The following is a 24,929-nucleotide window of genomic DNA, read 5'->3' as shown; positions in this document are numbered from 1 at the left end:
GTCATATTATACATTTAAAAACACTACTTTATAAAGTAGCACTCAAAATGATCAATTTCAGTTTGAAACTAAATATACTCATTATGGAACTATACAAGAACACAAATACAATTAAATACATACAATTAAATACAAATACATTGTACCTTGGAATTTCCAATTAAATAATATGATTAAAATGGAATTAATACAATCCCCAAAACAACCTTTTTTGAACTTTTATTTACAATCAACTTCTACATGAGAGTTTTAAGTAAACGTGAATGAATTTGTAAATAATGTCAAAATATCCTAGCGGTTTTGTTGTCGACTCATAGAAATCTAGCAGGTAGACGTGGGTCGTGACGTCAGACCCGTTTACGCGCCTCTGAAGAAATTTGAATTTTATAGCTTTTCAATGTCTCGTAATAAGCCTATGGGTTAACAATATTTGTTTTTTTTTGCATGCATGCGTTTTATGATCATGTTACCTTATATTTTTTAATATTATTTTAATATTTAAAAATATATGCAAGTTCCCTATTTTTAAAAAACATTTTAACCCGATAAGGAGAGCACAAAGGATAAACCGGCTATTTTTTTTTGCATTCAGCAATATTTTTTGAAGTTCAAATACAAGTTGGAAAAATGAAAGAATACCCATGAACAATCACATCAATCACTTATTTTGTATTTGCTATCTTTTTCTATAACAAAAGTTTGTTATTTATAGAAAAAGACAGCAAATACAAAATAAGTGATTGATGTGATTTTTCATGAGCATTCTTTCCATTTTTCCGACTGTATATTTATTTTAATTTTTTTAGTGAGCCGGGCACCGAACAAACAAATAACTTATAACAAAAAAAAACAATTACCGAATCGCTACGAACACAATGTTTCTTCCTCTCTTGGTAATTTTTTGAAAAATTATTTCTTTTGTTTTATAATCCTTTAACCTTAAATTACAAGTAAGAATATTTTGACAAGGATAAATTGTCCAAAAATACGCATAAAAACATTTTGTTCAAAGCGATTCGGAAAATTGTTTTTTTAAATGATGAAAGGGTTGCCAATGCGAGTCCATTATACAATTGGATATAGTAATTGAGTCAATACTCGCAATCTTTAGTTTGTATTTTTTTTTATTAGTTGTTATATAATCATGGGGCAACCGGTTTCGAGTCTTACAATATATGACTCATCATCAGGCCCAGTACAAAAAGTCTTCTCAATACAAACTACAAGCTAAAAAACACAAAACGAGAGACATGTACACATATACATATATAAAACATGAAAAACAACTTTGTCTTGGTCTTAATCACATACAATAAAGCCAAGAAACTGTTTAGTATTGAACTCAACAGTCTATATCATGTAAAAATGAGACATTATATCATTGGGAGCAGGGTTGTTTTGTTTTAAACATTTTGTTTTAATCAACTGTTTTAAACATGTTTTAAACGTTTGCTTATGTTTAAAACAGTTTTTATTTAAAACACTTAAATTGAACAAGTGCTTTTTTCATTTTCTTTATTAATATAACATCAAAAAAATTCTCAAATACATTATATAAACTTTTTAACATATATATTATTTATTTATTAATAATCTGAACACAAAAAAAAATTGGAAAACTGAAAATATTTTGCAAAGAAGAGTTAATCAATTTCTCAAAACTGTTTCAGACTCATAGTAATCTTGTAATTTAAATCAGTCACGTCATCACTTATGGAATTAAGCTCTTTAAAAATTGAAACCAACTTAGCAGCTTTGACATTGCCTAGCCGATTACGTAGTTTGGAATGGTAAACCTTATGATGAGAAGAGTCTTTCTATGTTGGCTGACGATGCAACAGCTGTGTGAAGCTGTTGAGCAAGTTTCAATGCTGTAGTATACGTATTTATATTTTTCTTAGAACGCCACCATGCCAATAGTTTTACATTCTCAATATAGGTGTTTAGAAAACATATGGAGTAAAGGGTACACACTTTGCCTGGTAATAATAATAATCTAAAATGCTTCTGGATGATAATTTATAATGGATGCAGTGCCGGTTTAAGCTAACTTCGGGCCCTGGGCGCTGGAGGTTTAGGGGCCCCATCATTGCTATTCGTTGTCAGTTTTTTAAGAAGAAGACACATGCATTATTAACTATTAAGGTTAATTCTAAAATCCATAAAATAATTTTTTTTAACAAGCAAGAAGAATAGCAAATATCTATAGGCCTCAGGTCGACTCAGCCTGAATAAAATGAGTAGGTACCTTGGGTAAAACCAGGGGTAATAATAGGCGGTTGAAGCGTAGCACTGACCCTGTTACCCTCCTTTTATACCGTAGGCCCTAGGTATAGCAGACTATCTTGCTATAATCCCAAAGCCGCGTCAGCGGTATAAAACGGGAGACTATTATTATAAAAAATAATCCAAAAAATACATTTAAAAACATAAATCAAAAACAGAAATTTGACCTTAAATATGTTTTTATTTTAAAATATTGGGAAAAGTTGCCTTTACATCCTGGATGACATCAAATTTTTGATAAAATGTATGTTTATTTAAATTTTGGCATAACGTTACAAAATGGGTAATTTCATTATGCAAGTTCTCTCTGGTTTCATCAACATCTTTTTTATATTTCTCGCATAAACTGACGTCTTGACTTCTTCTTTATCTAGCGTAAAAGCACATCTAAAAGCTGATGTTACATCCTTGTAGCATTCAATTCTCTTTAAAAGATCTTGAGTAATATTGTGGCATATAACATTAAATGCTTCAATTCTGAATATCTCTTGTCCCTTTAAAATGATTTGACTTTCACCTGCTTCTTCGAAAAATGTTTATATTTTCTTTATTCTTTGAAGGTCAGTTGTATAGTAGATGTTTGATATATCCTCATCTTCGCAAAAGAAAGTTTCCGCTTCTTGTTCAATTTCGCTAAACTTATTTCTTACGTCTCTAACACAGCTCAAAAGAGATGCCATTAATTCTACCCCAATTGACACATTCTACATTTAAGTCCACAGTTTCTAACGTTTTGCTTGTTGCATTCACTCGTTCCAAAATTCTTGCCCATATCAGTGTCAATAGAGCTGTCTCCATTTTATTGTACAGTGCCTTGGCTTCACTTCTATCTGCTGATTTTTCATCTCTATTATTGCTTAACTGGATAAAATATGTTTGATGGATCCGCAGTTTTTAAATAATGCATTTACAGCGTCAAATCGGCGGACCATCTAGTTTCAATTAATCTTTTTACACAACATTTGCCGCTTTCTTGCAGTAAATTCCATCTTTGAGGAGAAGCCGAAAAAAACGTGTAGATACTTTGAACAGTTCTGAAATAAATATGTAGTTGCTTCAACCAAGCTGGATTCACATGCAAAATTCACTACAATTCGAGACATCTTTCTCACAACTTTCTGTAGTTTTTGGAAAAGGGCCCAGCCACAAACATTGACACGGGGCCCCTGTGGGGCTAGGCTACGCCAGTGTGTATAGGCGTGAAGAGATGTAACAATAGAACATAGGCGTTTGCAGTGTATTGGCGTATCTGCGTATGAGATTATTTTCGGAAAATATGTAAATTATTTAGCGAATTTAATTTTTTATAATTAAAAGGAAAGGGGCCTTTCGGGCCCCTCCGGGGTCCGGGCCCCTGGGCGCCCGCCTTATGCGCCCAGTGGATAAACCGGCACTGAATGGATGGATGATAAGTTTATTTTCAATAAAGCGATGATCAAGCAAATTTGCCAAAAAATGAGCTGGGGTCACCACATCATTTGCATGTTTAAAAAAAACACTAAGCACCACCAGAAACAGCACAAAATAACTGAGAATGGACGTTATTGCAATAGCCAACTTGTAATGCGGATTTATAAATTAATAGTAAATAGTCTGGGGTTCCCCAGGCAATAGCTCCTAATTTTGCAATTGGTTTTCTTATCTATTATTTAGTAGAAAATAATAATAGATCAAACACTTTCAATTAATATCATGTTTAGGAAAATATGATTTAAACAATGTTTTCTTCTAAGTTTTATTTGTTTAAAATATAAAATTTAAAAACAAAAACATTTTTAAAGCAAAAAAAACGTTTAAAACAAAAAAACATGTGTTTTAAACAAGTTTTATTTGTTTAAAACATGCAATTTAAAAACAAAAAAAACATGTTTAAAACAAAAAAAACGTTTAAAATAAAAAAAAACGTTTGTTTTGTTTAAAATTAAAAAATCATGTTTTTTTGCAACCCTGATTGGGAGCGACCAATCTGATGAAAAGTGCTTGGTATATAATTTGATATATATACTACCATCAATCCTTAACTAGTCAAGGGTTGATGGAGTCCTGGTAAGATAGTATGCGACTAAAAGACATAATACAAAAATTTCTTTAGTAATCGGTATCTACTTACATAACAGCCATAGAAATTGTTCCACAGCTAAAGATTTACCTGGAAGTCACCAATTTAAGAGACTGAGAGCTGTTTGATTGGTCAACTCTTCTTATGGGGCTGGTGACTTCCAGGTACATCTTTAGCTGTGGAACAATTTCTATGACTGTTATGTAAGTAGATACCGATTACTAAAGAAATTTTGTATTATGTCTTTTAGTCGCATACTATCTTACCAGGACTCCATCAACCCTTGACTAGTTAAGGATTGATGGTAGTATATATATCAAATTATATACCAAGCACTTTTCATCAGATTGGTCGCTCCCAATGATATAATGTCTCATTTTTACATGATATAGACCAGTGGTTCCCAAAGTGGTCCAGGTGGACCCCCAGGGGTCCACGAGGGACTCAACGGGGGTCTACGTTGGCGTGAAATAAAAATGGGGGTGCACAAGTTGTAATTGGGGGTCCACGAACACTTTATAGTGATTTGGTATTTATTTAAACAAAATTTGCATTTTTTTATCGTAAAATATCAATGGGAAAAAATAATGTTTTAACAGTAGGGGCTTAAAATAGCATTAAAATATATTATAACAAGTTATTCTGATTAAAAAGTTTATTTTTAGATTATATAATAAGTTTTTGATGGAATTTAGGTCTAGAAAACTTTAAAATGCCGTTTTTTACATTCTCCTCCATTCCCAAAATACATGTCTTTCGATTTGACTGAAAATTTGCCCACAGATAACCAAAACACAGGACTTTAAATGTTAAAAGAATTTGTATAGTTTTACAGCACAACAGAAATACGTGGAATAATTAAAGTGTCAAAAATATAGGCGGCTACTGTAATTAGGTACAATTAACTCGGAAAATATCGGCCCTATGAAAATAATGGTTAAAAAAATTGTAGTAATTATTGTAAAGACGATTTAATTGGAAAAATTTCAATTTCTACCATTTTTGTCGAAAAGTTGAAAATGGAGGAGATATTGAACAAAAACCGCTGCTCTCAAACCAATCAGGTCTTATGATCGCGCCTTTACTGCATACGTACTACCTGAAATATTGATTTTAGCAAAAAATGAAAAAAATCAAAATTGTATAAAATTTAATTCTTTCCACTTTTGTATAAGTATATTTTTGTTCAAAAACTAATAATAAACGAGATAATTCAATAATTCTGCTCTAACTGTCACTATTTTCGCCCCATAACTCGGAAAATATCGACGGCACAAAAAATTTATAATAAAAGAAATTATTGAAACCATATTTTTAACAATTTCAGTCAAAACAGAATAGAATCTTGCTGGGGTAGCTCGACATGCAAGATCAAATGCTAACCCGACTGGACTATATAATTTTGACTCAGATATTATTGCATGTAACTTTTCTTATATTGTAAAACTACACAAATTCTTTTAACCACTTAAAGTCCTGTGTTTTGGCTATCTGTGGGCAAATTATTAGCCAAATAGAAGAACATGTATTTTAGGAATGGGGGTAAATGTAAAAACAGTATTTTAATGTTTTCTACACTAAAATTTGATCAAAAACATCTTAAATCAAAAAACTTATTTTAATGCCTAATAATCACATTTTTGAGTCCCTTCTATTAAAACATTATTTGTTCCATTGATACTTTACGATAAAAAATTCAAATTTGTTTAAATAAATTCCAAATCACTCCGCCACTGCCACGATGAGTAGAATTCTATTTTGCTGCAAATTGCTTGCATATGCAATTCTACTGATTGTGATTCCACAATCCTGTGCTTACAATGTGTAAGTCCTGTGCTTGTTACGTACAGCATGTCTTGATGAAGATATTCAGACATACTTCAACATTTAAATGCGCTGCATGATGACTTCAAAAACAGATCTGAAGATATTTTGATGATGGAAATACCACCACGGGTCATAAATCCATTTGATGAAATGGAAGTGGCGGATGTGGTATTACAAGAGGAACTACTAGAGCTCAGCACCAATGAAGAGCTGAAGGTGCAATTTAAAAAAGGCTATCAAACATTTTGGCTGCAGGCAGAAATACCTGAAAAATATCCTGGGCTTTGGGAAATTGCGAGAAAACTTTTCATAGCGTTTCCCTCGTCATATCTTGTCGAAAAAAGGTTTAGTGTAGTTACAAACCTATTGACAAAAAAAAAGGAACACCAACAAAAGGAATCCTAACAAAACTAAAGCCAAATATTGATAATTTGCTGTCAATCCATCCAGTACATCCCTCCCATTAAAATTATTGGGATTTTTTTTATTGTTGCTTTGCATATTTAAAGTTACGTAACGTTATTAGTGTTTTATTTTAATTCTTTTAAGTCTGTTATCATTATCATTTTAATAAATAGATCGTAAGAAAATATACCTACTATTTTTTCTTTATTTTTATCACTCCGAATTTAGCACTATTTTCGAAGACGGAGAACAGGAGTTAGCGATGTAATTTATCGAATTGCCACCCTGAAATGGAACTGGGTCGGACACGTCGCCCGAATCAGTGATGCGAGGTGGACGAAGACATTACTTGAGTGGAGGCCGAGATTAGAAAAAAAAAGTAGAGGAAGACCACCTACTCATTGGACTGACGATCTCAAGAAAATGTCAAGAAATTGGATGCAAAGTGCTCAAAATAGAGCACAATGGACAAAAATGAGGGAGGCCTATGTCCAGCAGTGGACGCAAAGAGCTGGGTGATGATGAATGATGATGATTTTAGAGCTGGAGCTCACCCGTTACGCCAATTTCCATCGTTATATCTTCACATTTCGGACGAGTTTTGGGAATATGGTAAAAATGTAGCAGCAGGGGGTCCACCGAAACCAGTAAATTTTTAAAGGGGTCTACGAGAAAAAATAGTTTGGGAACCTCTGATATAGACTGTTCAGTTCAATACTAAACAGTTGCTTGGCTTTATTGTATGTGATTAAGACCAAGACAAAGTTGTTTTTCATGTTTTATATATGTATTTAGTGATGTAACGAATATTCGTATTCGCATTCGCATTCGCGAATATTCGCATGTTTTTGCATATTCGCATTCGCATCCGCATTCGCGAAATTTGTGCGAATGTTTTGCGAATATGAAAACCAGAAAAAAATAATTTTAAGATAATATTAGGTTAATAAAATCAAAATCTATTCACTTCTCTTTTTTTATTAAGAAAAGGTAACTTAACCTCAAACATGCAGCTACTCTCAAATGAAAATATGCAGGACATAACAGCAGACAAAGAGATGGAAGATGGAATGAATCAATAACCCACTGGAGACCTTGGGACCATAAAAGAGAAAGGGCAGACCACAGATGAGATGGTTGGATGACCTAAAAAGATACGCAGGGACCAGATGGACAAGATTAGCACTGAACCAACAAGAGTGGAAAAATAAGGGGAAGGCCTACGTTCAACTTTGGACAAATGAAGGGCAATAGATAGATAGAACTTAACCTTGTATAATCACATTATCAGCCTTCACTTTTTTATTATTTGGTATTATGTAATAAAGCTTAAGATTCAGATTGATTTACACTAAATATCAATTAACTTTTCATTATAAATTTAGGAAACATTACAAAAATAGAAACAAATTAAAAAAAACTGAATATTCGCATTCGCATCCGCATTCGCGAATGTCGGTAGCAGATATTCGCATTCGCATTCGTATTCGCGAATGTTCAAAAAATGACATTCGTTACATCACTAATATGTATATGTGTACATGTCTCTCGTTTTGTGTTTTTTAGCTTGTAGTTTGTATTGAGAAGACTTTTTGTACTGGGCCTGATGATGAGTCATATATTGTAAGACTCGAAACCGGTTGCCCCATGATTATATAACAACCAATAAAAAAAAATACAAACTAAAGATTGCGAGTATTGACTCAATTACTATATCAAATTTTTTATTATTTGTTAAATAACAATTTCTGGACCACTTTGAACTTTGAAGAGTACATAATATATAAAATCAAATAAAAAAAGGTTGTGTGTGTATTGCAAAAAAATAGTCGGTAGGTAATACATTCCGTTTCAAAGCTTGTCTTCTTAGAGGTCTATTATGTCTAACTAAATAAAATGTATTTTTCGGAATTTCTTTCTTGGCTTTGTTTGCCTGTGCCTGTAGTTTAATAACATCTTCGATGAATGGTATCCCAAGGTCATTATGGATAGTTTTGGAAACGTACCATGGTGCATTCGCTATCATTCGCAGCGACTTTGATTGAACAGTTTGCAATATTTTAGTGTTGCTCGGTTTGCTGCAGCCCCATAACTCTATACCATAACTACATATCGGCTTTAGTATAATTTTGTATAATAATACTTTGTTTTCTAATGATAACTGGGTATTTTTTCCTAGCAGCCAATACATTTGTCTGACTTTTAAATTTAGTTGAGCTTTCTTGGTTTTGATATGGTTCTTCCATGTCAGCTTTCGGTCCAAATCGAGTCCCAGGTACTTGGCATCTGATTTTAAGGGGATAGGAATGTTGTTAATATGAACCTGTGGACAGTCGATCCTTCTTGTTGTGAACGTAATTTGTGACGACTTTTCACCGTTTACTTTAATCTTCCATTTTGTTAACCATGTTTGAAGTGAATTTAAATAGTTTTGCAGTTTGTTACAAGCTCTATCGGGGTTATCGACTGATGTAAGGATTCCTGTATCGTCGGCAAATGTGGCCATAGTAATGTCATCATCAGCAGGTATATCAGCAGTGTAAAGGAGATAAAGGAAGGGACCGAGGACACTACCTTGAGGTACTCCGGATTGTATAGGATGATATTTGGAAAGTGAGGTATTTACTTTGATTTGGAAAAATCGCTCGCTGAGATATGATTTTAATATCAGGTATATTTCATTAGGCATATTCTTTTTCACTTTATACAACAGGCCTTTATGCCACACCTTATCAAACGCCTTTTCCACATCAAGGAATACTGCTGCACACATTTTCTTTCCCTCTAAAGTTTCTTTTATATACTTTACAATCCTATGGCACTGCTGTATTGTTGAGTGGTTCTGTCGAAAGCCAAATTGATGGTCAGGTATTATGTTATTTATATTTATTCTTTCGAAAATTCGGTCTAAGAGAAGTCTTTCGAAAATTTTTGACATTATTGGTAGAAGGCTTATAGGACGATAGGAGGAGGGTTCTGTAGGCGGTTTGCCCGGTTTCGCAATCATAATGATTTGTGCATATTTCCATTGAATAGGAAAGTGACACAGTCTTATGCTGTTATATACAATAGTTAGCAGGACTTTTTTTTTTTTTTTATACATATGAATATAGTTAGTATATATAATAGTATATATATATAATATAGTTAGCAGGACTATCGCTTTTCTAGGCAAATGCTTTAGTACATCACCATTAATTAAGTCATAACCTGGAGCCTTATGAGGGTTTATTTTATTTATCGCCTTCCAGATCTCTGTTGGTGTACATGGTTTCAGTGGTAATGATAATTGACAAGGAGCGTCGAGAAATGTGTATACTTCTTCATCTTCAACATTGACTTCTCTATGTAGACTAAATACCTGGGCGAGGTGTTGTGCTAATGTGTTTGATTTTTCTTCATCAGTTTTTGCCCAGCTTAGATCAGATTTTCTAATTGGTGGAATAGATGCTATTGGTCTCTTGAATTTTTTGGTCGCTTGCCATAATGAATGGACATTAGGTGTTAGGTTGGAGATGCAATATTTAAAAGTATCATTACGGGCCTGGATTAAAGATGTACGCAGTTGATGTGTTAACCGATTTAATTGTGTTTTATCCAGAGGATTCCTTGTCCGCTGCCATTTGGCTCTAGCTCTTCTTTTTTCATTTAAAATTTCTTTTATTTGTAAAGGAATGTTATGATCATGGGTGGTAATTTTTTTATCATCTGGAGTTGACTTCCATGCAGCATCTTGTATTACTTCTGTTAAATGTTGCACTACTTTTTCTATTGCATGGGGTTCTTTAATTCGATGTTTTAATCCTTCCATATTATAGTTGTACTTAGTGTTATGATTATTACAATGTGATCTGAACTTACTTAAATCGAGACTGGGTTCTATTTTGTAATGTATATTTGAGATACCTTTGATAACGGCAACGTCTAGCAGGTCAGGAATCCCGTTCTGATCTGTTCTGCGAGCACGCCAATAAATTTCGACCCTTTGGTGTTATAAGCCTCGATCCCCATACCATGTGTTTGACGTTCCAGTCTCCAGCTGCTATAAATCGGGGTCCTAGTTCTTGAAAAAAGGTATCGTATTCTTTAATTGATATGGAGTGTCTAGGAGGACAGTAAATTGGTGCAATGCCAAGTGGCCATATAAATGTTCTATTTTTAGTATGGTTCCTTGTATTTTAGGTGTGGCGTAATTTTGAGTGTGATTCTGAGATAAGAAGAACATCTAATTTATTTACATACTTTTAAAAATGCTATGAGTTCCTGTACATGGTTTGGTAGCCCGTTGGTGTTCCAGGCGGCTATTCTAATTGATGGAGCCATTAATTCGTTATTTTACTAATGACTGTTGTTAGCATGTTCAGGATCATGCTATTTTGGTTCAGAAGTTGATTGAATAGATTTTTGAATTCATTTAAGAAGCTTGTCATCATGTGTGTTAAATCTTCACCATTTTGGTCTGTTGATGTTTCCTGAGGTTACTTGAGCATAATTGATTCCATTTTGCGCATATTGTTGTGTCATTTGATGCAGTGTTAGATTGGGATTTATATATCCTTGTGTGTTTCTAGGTCTAGTTATGTCGTTATTCATGTTCTTTGCTTTTAATAGGTCTCGATAAACAGTGCAGCTTTTATAGATCGCTGGGTGGTTGCCCTTGCAAAGAGTACACGTTGCAGGTGTGTCTTTCGGTTTTGTGCAACTTTTGGTGTCGTGTGGTCCTCCACATTTAACACATTTATAAGGTTTATAACAGTATGACTTAGAGTGTTCGTATGCCTGACATCGAGTGCATTGCACAATGATGTTCTTGTGTTTCGGAGCTTCTACTCTAATTCTGGTATTGTATATAAATTCCACATTAAAAACTTTATTATTGTTGTTTTTTGGTTCCAAATCAACGAAAAATAATGGTAGGGGTTCTTTTGTTACTCTGTGCCGGATGTTTAAAACATTTCTGACTGTGTGGCCTTGCCTTAATAATTCAGCTTTTATTTTCTCCTTAGGACGACTCTATATGCTCTTTCTTGTTTGAGTTGATAGCTATGGTGTACTATTTTTTCTTCTCTCTCAACAGTTAATTTTTTGAATTAAAAACAAAGTTCTTTCATAGTGAACGACATTATAATTTTCGATTGTCGCTTCAGTATAACGTCTGAACAGTTCTACAGTCTACACTCTACACTACACGGTTAACAAATATATTATATTATGTTTTAAAATATGAGATCATCTGTAAAATGTTGTTCCTTCGCTGTTTAGATGACTGGTCCGATAGGTTTTTCTAAGAAAGTTGACACGCCTAAAAGTATTTCAAATAGTTCGCTATTAGACATGGTCATTTTTATGCATATTAGTTTTCATTAATTATGTTTAGTCGGTTAAGATAAAAGTTTTACTTTTATATAACGATTCATTTTGATGTAATGTATCTTGTGATTAAGTTTGGTACAGGTTATAAAAAAAACAATGTAGGTTCGTTTTTTAGTTGCGAAGAGCAGCTATAAAATTAATTTAACATAAAATACACACATACTGGTATAAATTCTCATACAAATAAAACGGAGAGACATAAAATAACAGAAAATTTAGGTCATCATCATCCAGTCTAAAATGTCCACGGATAAACATAAGCCTCCTCCTCTGGTTGGTTTCCAATCCCATCTATCATATTATGTCGCTCTCATCCGATTTTAATTCATTTTCTTTTCTTCTAAAGTCTTTTCTATTTGTTCTGTTGGTGGTCGCCAATAGGCGTCATTGTAAGTCGACCATCCCAATATACATATACAAAGATAGCCAAACAGTCATAGGGGTTCCTATAAACCCTAAAGTGGAATCTAGGCTAGTGTGGCAATACCGAAAGGAACTTAACAGATTAGCGGGTTATAAGAGTGTTACACTGGAATGGATGCTAGGTCACCAGCAAATAAATCAATTTTCCAGAAGGACGATTGTTTCTATATTACAATATTTTTACATTAGCTGCCTTAGAATAAACATCGTCGTCCTAATCTGTAAACTGCGCAACTCCTTAATTCTCTGAAAATAAGTTAATACTTCCATCTGTTTCAAAAAGTCCCTACTTATCGTTTAAAAAAGGACGCACGTGCATATTTTTTCCAGATGAGTAAATGGCAATAAATGACCTTTTCATATACTCCGTATCTCCCTTGCCGCCAAATTTAGTACGAAAAATACGTAAGTCCCTAGTTTGTCATACCTCACGTCTGTTTAGAAAGTGATATTTTCAAGAAAAAGTTGGTAATAAGTAATATTAAATACTTATTAAACAATATACAAATGTTAGTGATATGTGTATCTACAAAATATTTCCGTTTTACCATCCTATCTTTTAAAATGGAAGATACGCAGTATTCGCATTAGTCATATTTAGAAAGATAGTTTTTTGTGTCACCTGTAAAATTTAGATAAAGGGAGTTAGTTACGCAGTTTACAGATTAGGTCGACGACATTGCATTTGCCTTGCATAAATCCAAACTGCTTTTTGAATATTTCGGTTTGTTCAAGACTGCTCTTTCCCATATAGGTATTCATGGTCTGATTACCTTTCTTTTTTTGTATTGCTTGAGGAATGGTAGCTTTTATTGGTGTTACTGTCTTCGCTGGTTCTACTGATCTTGTGTCAAATTTTCCGTGTAATAAATTTCCAAAGTATTTCTCTCAGAAAAATAATAAACTTCCTATTTGTAGCGAGTATAAACCTTTTAAGTTAAAGCAAACGTGAAGTTAAATTTTGACTAAGGTTAAAAAAAATACAAGATGGTTATACTTTATAGGTCACATTACATGTTTTAAACTTTAAACCACCAAAATACAGTGCGTCCATAAATTAACGCATAAATTCATTATTTCGTAAACCGGCGACTTCAAAGGAAAAATCCCGAAAAAGGTCGATTTTCATTTTTAAATTACAATTTCTTGTCATATATATCATACTAGTGACGTCATCCGTCTGGGCTTGATGACGTTATCGATGATTTTTTTAATGAGAATAGGGGTCATGTGATAGTTCATTTGAAAGGCTATGCAATTCTTTATTCACTAATATAAACATTAACCTAATTATTTATACACGGTTTTCAAAAATATTTTTTTAAATTAAATTAATTGAGTCAAAAAGAAGAATATATGTAATTTATTTAAATCAAAATATGTTTTCCTGTTGTCAGAAAACAGGAAAAACATATTTATTTGACAAATAAAATATTGATTGTGGTGGGCTCTCAATAAGAAAGGAGGCCCTGGCTAATATGTAAAGATTGTGAGAGATATGTATGAGGGAGTAACGACTATAAATTTCAGAGACTGATAAATTTCAGGTGAAAGTAGGACTGCACCAAGGCTCGGTGCTTAGTCCTTATTTATTCTCATTAGTTTTGGACCAGATAACAGCGAAACTACAGGGTAGTATTCCATGGTGCCTAATGTATGCTGATGATGTAGTCTTAATAGGAAATAGTGAAAGAGACTTAGAACAAAAACTGGAACAGTGGAGACAAGCTCTGGAGGAAAAACGTTTAAAACTTAGTAAAACAAAAACAGAGTATTTGGAATGTTCATTTAAGGATGGAGTTACTACAAATACAAAAGGATATCTTTGGATGGTGAAATGATTGTGAAAAGCAATAGTTTTAAGTACCTAGGATCGGTATTACGGAGTAATGGAGAAATAGATGGAGATGCATGCAGTAGAATTAGGGCTGTATGGATGAAGTGAAAAGAAGCGAGTGGTGTGTTGTGTGACAGAAAAATTCCAATGAAGCTGAAGGGAAAATTCTATAAAACAAGCCATAAGACCGGCTATGATGCATGGAACTGAATGTTGGGCAGTGAAAAAGAAAGAGGAACAACGAATGCATGTGGCGGAAATGAGAATGCTTAGATGGATGAGTGGAGTGACAAAGACGGATAAAATTAGAAATGAGTATATTAGGGGAAGTCTAGGTGTGGCACCAATTGATGCCAAAATGAGAGAGCATAGGTTAAGATGGTTTGGTCATGTTCAACGTCGAGACGTTAATCACTCAATACGAAGAATAGCTGAAGTGCAGATTCCTGGAAGGAGTAGGAGAGGAAGACCAAAGAAGACCTGGGGGCAGACGATAAGGCAGGACATGTTGGTAAAGGGGATTAATATTGATATGACCCAAGATAGAATTGTGTGGAGAAATGCAATTAGGGAAGCCGACCCCGCATAGGGATAAGGAAAAGAGAATGATAAAATAAATACCTATTGATTTTCGCTTAAATTCAATGTTAAAGCTGCCACCCACCTGCCTCTTGGCAATTTGAACATTTCGTTTAAGCGAAAATCAATGTTTATTTTTTAAATAAAACATTTTTATGTTTTCTGATAGCAGTAAAATGTATTTAAAATTAAACGAATTACATACATTAATCTTTTTGTATCAATTAATTTAATTTAAAAAAAGTTGAACACACTGTATAAATAATTATGTTATTGTTTATATTAGTAAATAGAGAATTAAATACCCTTTCAAATGAGCTATCACATGACCCCTATTCTTATTTAAAAAAAAATACATCGATTTCGTCATCACGCCCAGATGGATGACGTCACTAGTATGATATATTATGCCAAAAAATCGTGATGTAAAAATAAAAATCGAACTGTTTCGGGATTTTTCCTTAAAGTACTGCACTGTATATGGGTAAAATCACTTAAGTTGTTTTAAATTTATAAATGAATTACATTATATTATAATTTTTTATGATTTATTAGGAATTTAATTCCCCTTTGGATTTTATTTCTCTCAGCTCCTTTGGTATCTTTTCAGTGCACAAACTTTTTGGTTTATTTGTTTTATGTTTTTGTATTTGATAATATGTATCTCCGTTTCAACATCTTGGTGTTAACTCAGAGTGTAAATTTTCATATACTTCATACACACAATTTTAAAATTTCTTTGGCCATAGGTAAATTTCTTTGATTTTTGATAACCTTGTAATTTTGACGATTTGTCAAAATAAATTAGGTTTATTGTTTCGCCACTCTTTATACAGTTTTTACTTTTCTTTTATTGCTCTGAATATACATTTCAACATCCACGATTTGATATTTTGAGGTGCTCTCCGATATTTTAGATTCGTTTTGCTTTTCTCTTCAATGTCTAGCACCACCAGATTTATTTTTTATTAATATAAGACGTTGCCTATTAGTAATTTAAATAACGTCTCTTTTCTTCTTTTTTAAATAAATAACAAAGATTTAAATGTTCGCAACCAAACAAATAGAGTAGGAAAAGTGTGACAACTTTCTTCTGCATTATTTATCCAAAGTAAATATGTATTCTGAAATAAGGACTACAAAAATTCTCTCCTCATCTCACAGTATAAACGACATAGGCTTGCCTGGTACTCGTTAAAACGTACCCAGTTAATTATAATACAATCAACCTCTATTAGAATACATTATATAATTAAAAACAAATATATTTCTAGGTGCCACCCAAATGGGTAATGAATATATGAATAATTGCTATGTAAATTTTGCTCTTGTCATGTCGACAATTTGAAAACTATTAGTATGCTAAAAAAATTTGGAATATAAATCACTAATTAAAGATGGCAAATATCAATCAGGCTAACAAGAACTGAAAGGATATTCTGAACACTAGAAGGTAGATTAAGCTTAACGTGTCAATTTCTTATGTATTAGTATAATTTATCATTTATATTGGCTATCCTGAATCTATTTGAACAACTTTTTATCTCAAGGAATATTATAACCTAACAGAATTATTTTAAAATTAAATGAAAGTCAAAGTATGTGTATGTGTAGTATATGTGGTCCAAATTATATGCTCCTACCATTAAATGCACAATAATTCTTATAATATTTGCACGAATCTGCCGCACATAGGTACATGTGAAGATTAAGATATGCATTTATTACATGGTAATTAACATAACTAAAAAGTTCAACATATTTCCTGAAAAATATTTTTACGCTCTTTTCAATGCCGGTATTACCTTTTTGAAAAATTAATATAGGTATACAGGTGAAAGAATTGAAAAAAAAAACAACATATATTTTTACATAAAAAATCAGGAGAAACACAACTTCTGGTAAACCGATTCTTCCGGTTCAGGAGCTCGATCTTATACGTCAAAAAAAGAACCCATATACCAAATTTGGTTGAAGTCGGACTTTTCGTTTAATAGCTATCGTTCTATTAATCAAATATATGTATCGTCGCTATTTTGAATGCCCGCCATTTTTGTAAAAGGTAAAATCTGAGATGGCCTCATATCTAATTTTGAACCTTATACTTATGTGTAGTATATGTGGTCCAAATTATATGCTTCTATCATTAAATGCACAATTCTTATAATTAGAGAGCGGAATATATGCAACACAACATTACCAAAATATGCGCATATATATGCATTACTTTTACTACAAATATGCAGGTATTTTTTCTAAATTTGTCTAAATATGCAAATGCATATTAAAAATACTCAAAAATAAAACAATATATTAAATATAAACATTTATGTTTAAAAAATTCAACCTACATTTATGTTTAATACATATTTATTTTTCACATAAAAACAAATGAAATGACACACAAAAACTGATACATATTATAATTAAATTAAGAATCTAAATTATAGTATGAATTTATAATCAAATATTTTTCAAAATTTTCAACTAGCAACTTTTGCCTTCTATCACTAACAACGTGTTTGGACACAGAAAAAGTTCGTTCTACATCTACTGATGTTATAGGACAATATTTTAATTTAGGCAGTAAACTAATTTGCCAAGTCGTAAGATCTTCAGAAAAGTTGCCTTCAAAAATACGTACAACTTTCCTCAAACAATGGAAGCCCTCATTTTTTTCTAAAACATTTTTTAATTTATTTCTAATTGTAATCCCTGTATTTCCGGGAATTTTTTGACAATGAGCAGAAAAAGTGTTAACAAGATTAACCGAATCACTTAATTGTAAATTCCTTTGTTCTAATGACTTTATTAGATCTGGTAAAAAACTAAAATTAACTTTTATGAACATAAGTTCTTTAGCAATTTGTACGTTACTTAAAAGTTCTTGACTTTCAGTTACACACTGCGAGTCATTTTGAATATCGTAACACAACTAGTATGGTATAGTTAGACCCAAACCCAGACATCCAAAGTGAAAGTTATCCTCCAACACCAAATTTTTCTATATGGTCCACATAATGTTCTGAAAAATGTCACACCATTTTTAGCGTCGGGTTTGGGGGGGAGAGGGGGGAGAAATCTGCAAATTCGTAGTTTTTTACGTTTTTCGTCACTATTTCTAAAACTAAGCGGTTTAGCATGAACAACCCTCTACACAAAATTGTTCTACATTAAATTTGAAATAAAAAAGGCCCTATGCATAACCCTTCTAAAATGAACGGTTCCAAAGTTACGGAGGTAGTATAGTATAGTTGGTCCAAAAAAAGGCCTAACCCAGACATCCAAAGTAAAAGTTTTCCTTCAACACCAAATTTTTCTATATGGTCCACATATTGTTCAGTAAAAAGTTACACCATTTTGAACGTCTGGTTTGGAGGGAGATGGGGGAGAAGTCGGTAAATTAGTAGTTCTTTTTTTTAAGTTTTTCGTCAATATTTCTAAAACTATGCTTTAGCGTAAGGAATGTTCTACAGAAAAATGTTCTACATAAAATTTAAAACAAAAAAGGTTTATACATAATTGTTATAAAATCCACGGTTCCAGAGTTACGGAGGGTGAAAATTTGAGGTTTTCGATACTTTTTATATTTACCGATTTCTCCCCCCCCCCCCCCTCCCTCCCAAACCCAACGCTCAAAATGGTGTGACTTTTTTCTGAACATTATGTGGACCATATAGAACAATTTGGTGTTGGAGGATAACTTTCACTTTATATGTCTGGGTTTTTGGTATAGTTAAATCATAAATATTGCCCAAAAAATATAAAAAGCATCGAAAACCTCGACTTTTCACCCTCCGTAACTCTGGAACCGTTGCTTTTATAACAATTATGTATAGAATATTTTTTGTTTTAAATTTCATGTAGAACATTTTTTTATATAACATTGTTTACGCTAAAGCATAGTTTTAGAAATATTGACGAAAAACGTAAAAAAACTACTAATTTACCGGCTTCTCTCCCATCTCCCTCCCATACCGGACGCTCAAAATGGTGTAACTTTTTACTGAACAATATGTGGACCATATAGAACATTTTGGTGTTGAGGAAAACTTTTACTTTGGATGTTTGGGTTAGGCCTTTTTTTGGACCAGTTATACTATACTACCTCCGTAACTTTGGAACCATTCATTTTAGAAAGATTATGCATGAGGCCTTTTTTATTTCAAATTTAATGTAGAACAATTTTGTATAGAAGGTTGTTCATGCTAAACCGCATAGTTTTAGAAATATTGGCGAAAAACTTAAAAAACTACGAATTTACCGATTTCTCCCCCCTCTCCCCCCCAAACCCGACGCTCAAAATGGTGTGACTTTTTTCTGGACATTATGTGGACCATATAGAACCATTTGGTGTTGGAGGATAACTTTCACTTTGGATGTCTGGGTTAGGCCTTTTTTTGGACCAGTTATACTATACTACCTCCGTAACTTTGGAACCATTCATTTTAGAAAGATTATGCATGAGGCCTTTTTTATTTCAAATTTAATGTAGAACAATTTTGTATAGAAGGTTGTTCATGCTAAACCGCATAGTTTTAGAAATATTGGCGAAAAACTTAAAAAACTACGAATTTACCGATTTCTCCCCCCTCTCCCCCCCAAACCCGACGCTCAAAATGGTGTGACTTTTTTCTGGACATTGTGTGGACCATATAGAACAATTTGGTGTTGAAGGATAACTTTCACTTTGGATGTCTGGGTTATGCCATCTTTTGGATCAACTATACTATACTAAACGTCTTTTATGGCATCAAAATGATTTGCGTAGAAAATTGCTGCTTTAATCCATGTTCCCCATCTTGTAATTACGGGCTCTGGAGGTAAGTTTACACCTGGTAATTTTTCTTTATACATTTGCACAAGTAAAGGTGCTTTCAAAAATACTTTTTTAACGTTTGAAATTAATTTATTGACTAAATCAAATTCACCTCTAAGAACTTCTGCTACTCTGTTTGTGCCATGTAGAAGACAAGTGACGTGTACCATATTTGGGTAAAATATTTTCAAATTTTGTCCTACCTTTACCATATACGGAGCGGCATCTGATAAAAATATTAGAAAATGTTCACTTTTTATTTCTGTTGGCAAAAAGAAAGCAGAGAGTGTTTGCTGAATGAAACGGCTTACAGTCACATTATTGGTTTTCTCCAGTTGTTTTGCAGCTATTAAATAAGGTTTTCCTGGTTCATCCTCTTTTAAGGCGCCGATTATAAGATGCACCATAATATCGACCACATGCATCTGTACTTTCATCGACAATTACGTAAAAGGTGTTATCGCTTAAAGAAACTTTAATTTCCTCAATTACTCCATCATACAATGCATTCACATTGCCCTTTCTTAGCGTTGCCTCGTTAGGAATATTGAAGTTACAATATTTTTGCAAAAATTGCCTAAAATGTATATTTTGTAATTTTTTTAACGGAATGTTTGCTGCCAACAAAGCTTTACACAGGTCTTGATTAAACAAACGTTTTTCTTTTTTTGATTCATCTTGATCTTGAACATTTTGAAGAGATGTATGAATGGACTGCTGAACGGGTCCTAATGCAATCTTTTTTAGCTTCAACTTATGAGTAGCAGTTTTTAAATGTTGGTCGATTTGAAACTTCTTCTCACAGAAAATCTGTAAAAGAAAAAAAATGTTCAAGCACCAAAAAGAAATAAATTTTCATACGAGAAGCTGAAGAACAAAAGCGGAATTGCCTACAATTTGATGGATTTTTGTATTTTGATGCTTCTCTCTATGTCCGTCTTTATAGAAGTAAAAGCGAATTTGTCGGATAAAACACTCTTTCCAGAAAAATTTCTTTTGTGGGACATGATGCTTTTGTTTGTCAGTTCCTCATTTAAAAAATGAAATGTGAAAATGAATGTAACTTACGATTTTGGAACAGACCTTGCAAAATACTTTGTCTCCACTTAGCTTTAACTCGGGAAAACACTTTATCCAAGCACTTTTTTGAAACATATTTAAATTTAATATATACCAATCACTTCAAAAACACTAAATACGATACAACGTTTACTTTAAACAAATGTTGGCCGGAAACTGACAAAATAAATATTAGACCCTTAAAAGCAGGTAGGTACCTACGACTTGCTACGCTAATAAAATAATATTTTTCTGGGAACACCCATAATTGTTAAATTCAGGTAGTAATGGGAAAGTCCAGATAGATAATAATGAGCGATAGATAGATAAATAACGAGTTCGTTCATATCGAAGTTATAAAATTCCAACTAAGAGAGGAAAATTTTAAACTTTTACATAATTTATTTTTAAAATAGCAAAATAAATCGTGTTTAGCTTAAATATGCAATGTTGTGTTTGTTGTCTGAAAATATGCAATATATGCATCTATATGCACTTTGCATATATTCCGCTCTCTACTTATAATATTTGCACGAATCTGCCGCACTACTATGGCAGCCAACGTGTTAATATCGAATTACCTTTAGATATCAACACTTCTGATTTTAGAACGAACAACTTCTTTTATTTACACCAATTTTAATAACATACAAAAAGAGTAGTTAAGTTTGATTAAATGAATTAATAACTCTTTTTCACACTTTACTAATGTTTTATTCTTTTTCAGGAAAATGGAGCGCTTCACGGTGTAAATTAAAAACTCGCCAAATCGACAATGGCGTCACCGTCCGTCACAGTTCACCATCCGCATCCGGTGCATCCGCATCATCCGCTTCCGACGACGCTGCCGATATCGATAGCGACGCCCTCTCGCGATTCGATGACATTTACGAGTACGAAAGGTCTGCTTAATGGACCGGGACAAAATAATTGCTTTTTGAATAGCGCCGTACAGGTAAGACTTTTTATAAATCTTTGAAACGTTTTTATAAATATGTAAATTGTTTATTACGGCAAATATATGAGTCGGTAGTATTTATTAAGATCGTGTATCTGTGGTATCTTCTTCTTTTGGTGCCTATTCGTTTCGAATATTGGCGATCATGCTGGCTATAATTGTTTTATTAACTGATGCTTTAAATAGATTAGTTGTTTTTGTGGAGAACCATTTCCTCATCTGTGGTATAGGTTATTGAAACACAACTTCTGAGGGATCAGTTTTTTTATGATATCTAATTATATTCCGAATTTTTTGCTACTACTACTACATGTCGGTTTATAACGTTCTCCGCTGTTTCCGACTTCCAATCGTCCGGTTGTTCCATAGATCCTCTTCTATGGCTCTCTCTCTCAGCTCTTTGTCAATTCCTTCGCTTCGACTTTTTCTCGGTCTGCCTCGTTTTCTTTCTGCTTGCCATTATAGTATTTCCTTTGGTATTCGTTGTTCATCCATTCTTTGTATGACCGAACCAGATAATTTGTTTTGTCGTTAAGCCATCCGTGATTTTTCGTTTGATTCCCATTATTTCTCTAATGCGTTCGTTGGTAATCCTTTCTCTTCTAGATCTTCCTGCTGCTCTTCTCCAAAAATCCATTTCGGTTGCTCGTAGCGTTATAGACCTGGATCCTGCGTACCAAAAAAAGCTGATTAATAGCAAGCTGAAAATTTGTTAATATCTTAACGGTGTCTAGTCGGACAAACTTTAATGTATGGGAACACTGGAACAGGGGAAGTTTTAATTGTGGAACAGGTTAAAATAAAACGTTCCATGTATTTTGTCGGACAGAACATCCAATAGGGATGTTCACGAAAAATTAAAAAGTCATTTCAAACATGTAAAACGATTAAGAAACACCCTAGGAATAATTGTCCAAAATTTCAACAAAATTGAAAAAGCCTTTCTATAAAAAATCTTTATTAGAAATCTAGCATCATTTTAAATTTCAAGAACGCTTCTCTATTGGCCTGACGTCACTAGTTGCATACCCCAAGCGCGCGCCATTCTCATAGTGTTACTGTTTACCTGTTTGACGTTTCAGGTCATTTTATTTTGTTCTCTTCTTGTTTTATCAGGGTTAAAGTGGAGTTTTATAGTGAATTTGTTTAGTTTAAAATGGATAGACTGTTTGTAAGAACATATTTTGGGTTTTACAAAAATAAACAAATAAAATGGAAGAAGGTTTTCAGAAAGCCGATTCGTATAAACTACCGACTGTAGTGTAAATGTAACAATGGTTTATGATTTATTGGCATCTTGCAAAAAAATAAATCTCCCACAGCTTTACTGAGTGTATATTCCATATAATTTTCCATGTCTTCTTTAGGCTAAAAAAATAAATGCTTAATACTCCACAAAAAAAAAATAGAGAAAGTTGTATGCATGCATTGTACGCATGCATATTGTATACATACATTGGCTGGTTATTACTTTACCTTGGTTAGGTGTATTAAAAATATTTTTATTCTTCTTCATGTGCCTTGTCCGTTGTGGACGTTGGCTATCATCATGTCAATTTTAATTTCATTTGAGGCGTTTCTGAATAACTCGATCGATTTTTGTCCAAATCATTGGCGTAAGTTTTTAAGTCATGAGTGTCTTTTCTTCCGGGTCCGCGTTTGCTCTCTATTTTACCTTGCGTTGTCAGTTGGAGTATACGATATTTATCATGCCTCATGATATGACCGAAATATTTAAGATTTCGTTTCTTAATTGTAAAAGAGATTTCTTTTTGTTTTCCCATTCGACGCAATATTTTGAGGATACGTGGGTACACCCACATCTCGAATGCCTCTAGCTTTTTCATTAATGTTTCCATTATTGTCCAGGCCTCTGCGCCATATAGCAAGACCGGAAATAATAACATTTTAGCAGCCGCATTTTTAGTGGGAGAGATATTATGTCGCAATGGGTGAAAATATTTCTCATGCATGTTGTTAAATGTTGCTATGTCCTTTTCAACTCTAGGTCTTATTTCGGTTGTTTCGTATTTCGAGTTGACAACTGTTCCAAGGTAAAAAATATTTTTGAACTTGGGTATTATACATTTTCATTTCAACCAATCTTTTCACTAGATTATTAATGATTTTAAGGGGGTATGTAAACGCCACAGTCAAAATGGTTGGTGATCATAGGAACTAAACGTTTAACAATTCTTTCAGTAGATGGCAACACGTATATATATTGGAACATTTTAATAACGACGAATTTTAATTCTATTAACGACGGCGTTGTTGCCACGTACTAAATAGAACTTATGATCGTTACCGATCGATCGGTACTGTTCGCCTTCAATCGTACTTGTATTGTATTTACAGTGATGAGGGTGTTTAATTCTTTACCTGGAAATGGTAAATTCTTACTATTAATAGATAGCATTGTATAACTAGACAAATTTTTATCTTTTTTTAAACAATGCTAATAGATACAAAACGTTTCGTTTGGAAATATTTTATCACTTATTTGTAATTTTGTGACAATTATTAATTCTTTACCTGGTAAAAAATTTTTATTTTAAACTGATAAAGAAATTTGCAATTGTTTGAAATACAAGTATGTAGTAAATATATACCAGTGGCGGTATATATACCAGATATAAATATATACCAGAATTTGGGAAGGGTCAACCATTTGCTATCCCCTGTCGTACGCCTCTGGTAATAGCCGGAAACCTGTATTTAACATAATTTCATAGGGTGTAAAGTACCTACACTTTCTACCAAGTATGAAAAGGATACGTCGAATAGTTTTAAAATACTAAGCAAAAATAATTTTTAAATTTTTAAATAAAACACCCTGTAACTCAATAAGGAGCCATATTTTATTTAAGTGATTTTAGTTAAATCTTAATTCTTTGAGAGTCTAAAACAACTTTCAAATGTCATTTTAGAGGGGAGATAAATTGAAAGTTGAATTTATCAATACATTTATGGAAAACATACATAAAAATAAAAGTAATGATATTTTAAACAGGTTTATATTCTTTTGATAACAACCGCGTTTTTGCAATTGAAAATATAGTAACATTTAATAAACAAATTAAATATCTCATAAATTATTAAATATTTTTTAATCAATTTTTTTTGCTTAATACTGGTAACATAGCGGAACTGCTCCTATTAAATAAAATAATTTAGAGTGCTTATTTAAAACGCAAAAAATTTTTTTTTGCAAATTTGATTTTTAAATTTTATATATAATTATTTAAATAAATATGGGGTGAAATTTAATTTAGTAAGTCTTAGGTGAAAGATTTGTAATTCA

The 24,929-nt window shown here is 32.7% G+C and overlaps 1 protein-coding gene across 1 annotated transcript in view; it reads left to right on the top strand.

The window, feature by feature from the left end:
• Window positions 1-24,929, top strand: part of LOC126883291 (uncharacterized) — a 531,955-nt gene that overhangs the window by 135,454 nt on the left and 371,572 nt on the right. The window contains exon 2 of the mRNA XM_050648642.1: window positions 21,395-21,622. Within this exon, the coding sequence (XP_050504599.1) occupies window positions 21,443-21,622 (180 nt within the window). The 5' untranslated portion in view covers window positions 21,395-21,442. The remainder of the gene's footprint in view (window positions 1-21,394; window positions 21,623-24,929) is intronic.

This window comes from Diabrotica virgifera, chromosome 4 (genome assembly GCF_917563875.1).
Source record: "Diabrotica virgifera virgifera chromosome 4, PGI_DIABVI_V3a".
In the NCBI taxonomy this organism is placed as follows: Eukaryota; Metazoa; Arthropoda; class Insecta; order Coleoptera; family Chrysomelidae; genus Diabrotica; species Diabrotica virgifera.
The sequence above is the reverse complement of the archived record's forward strand: the minus strand, read 5'-3'. Positions and strand labels throughout refer to the sequence as shown.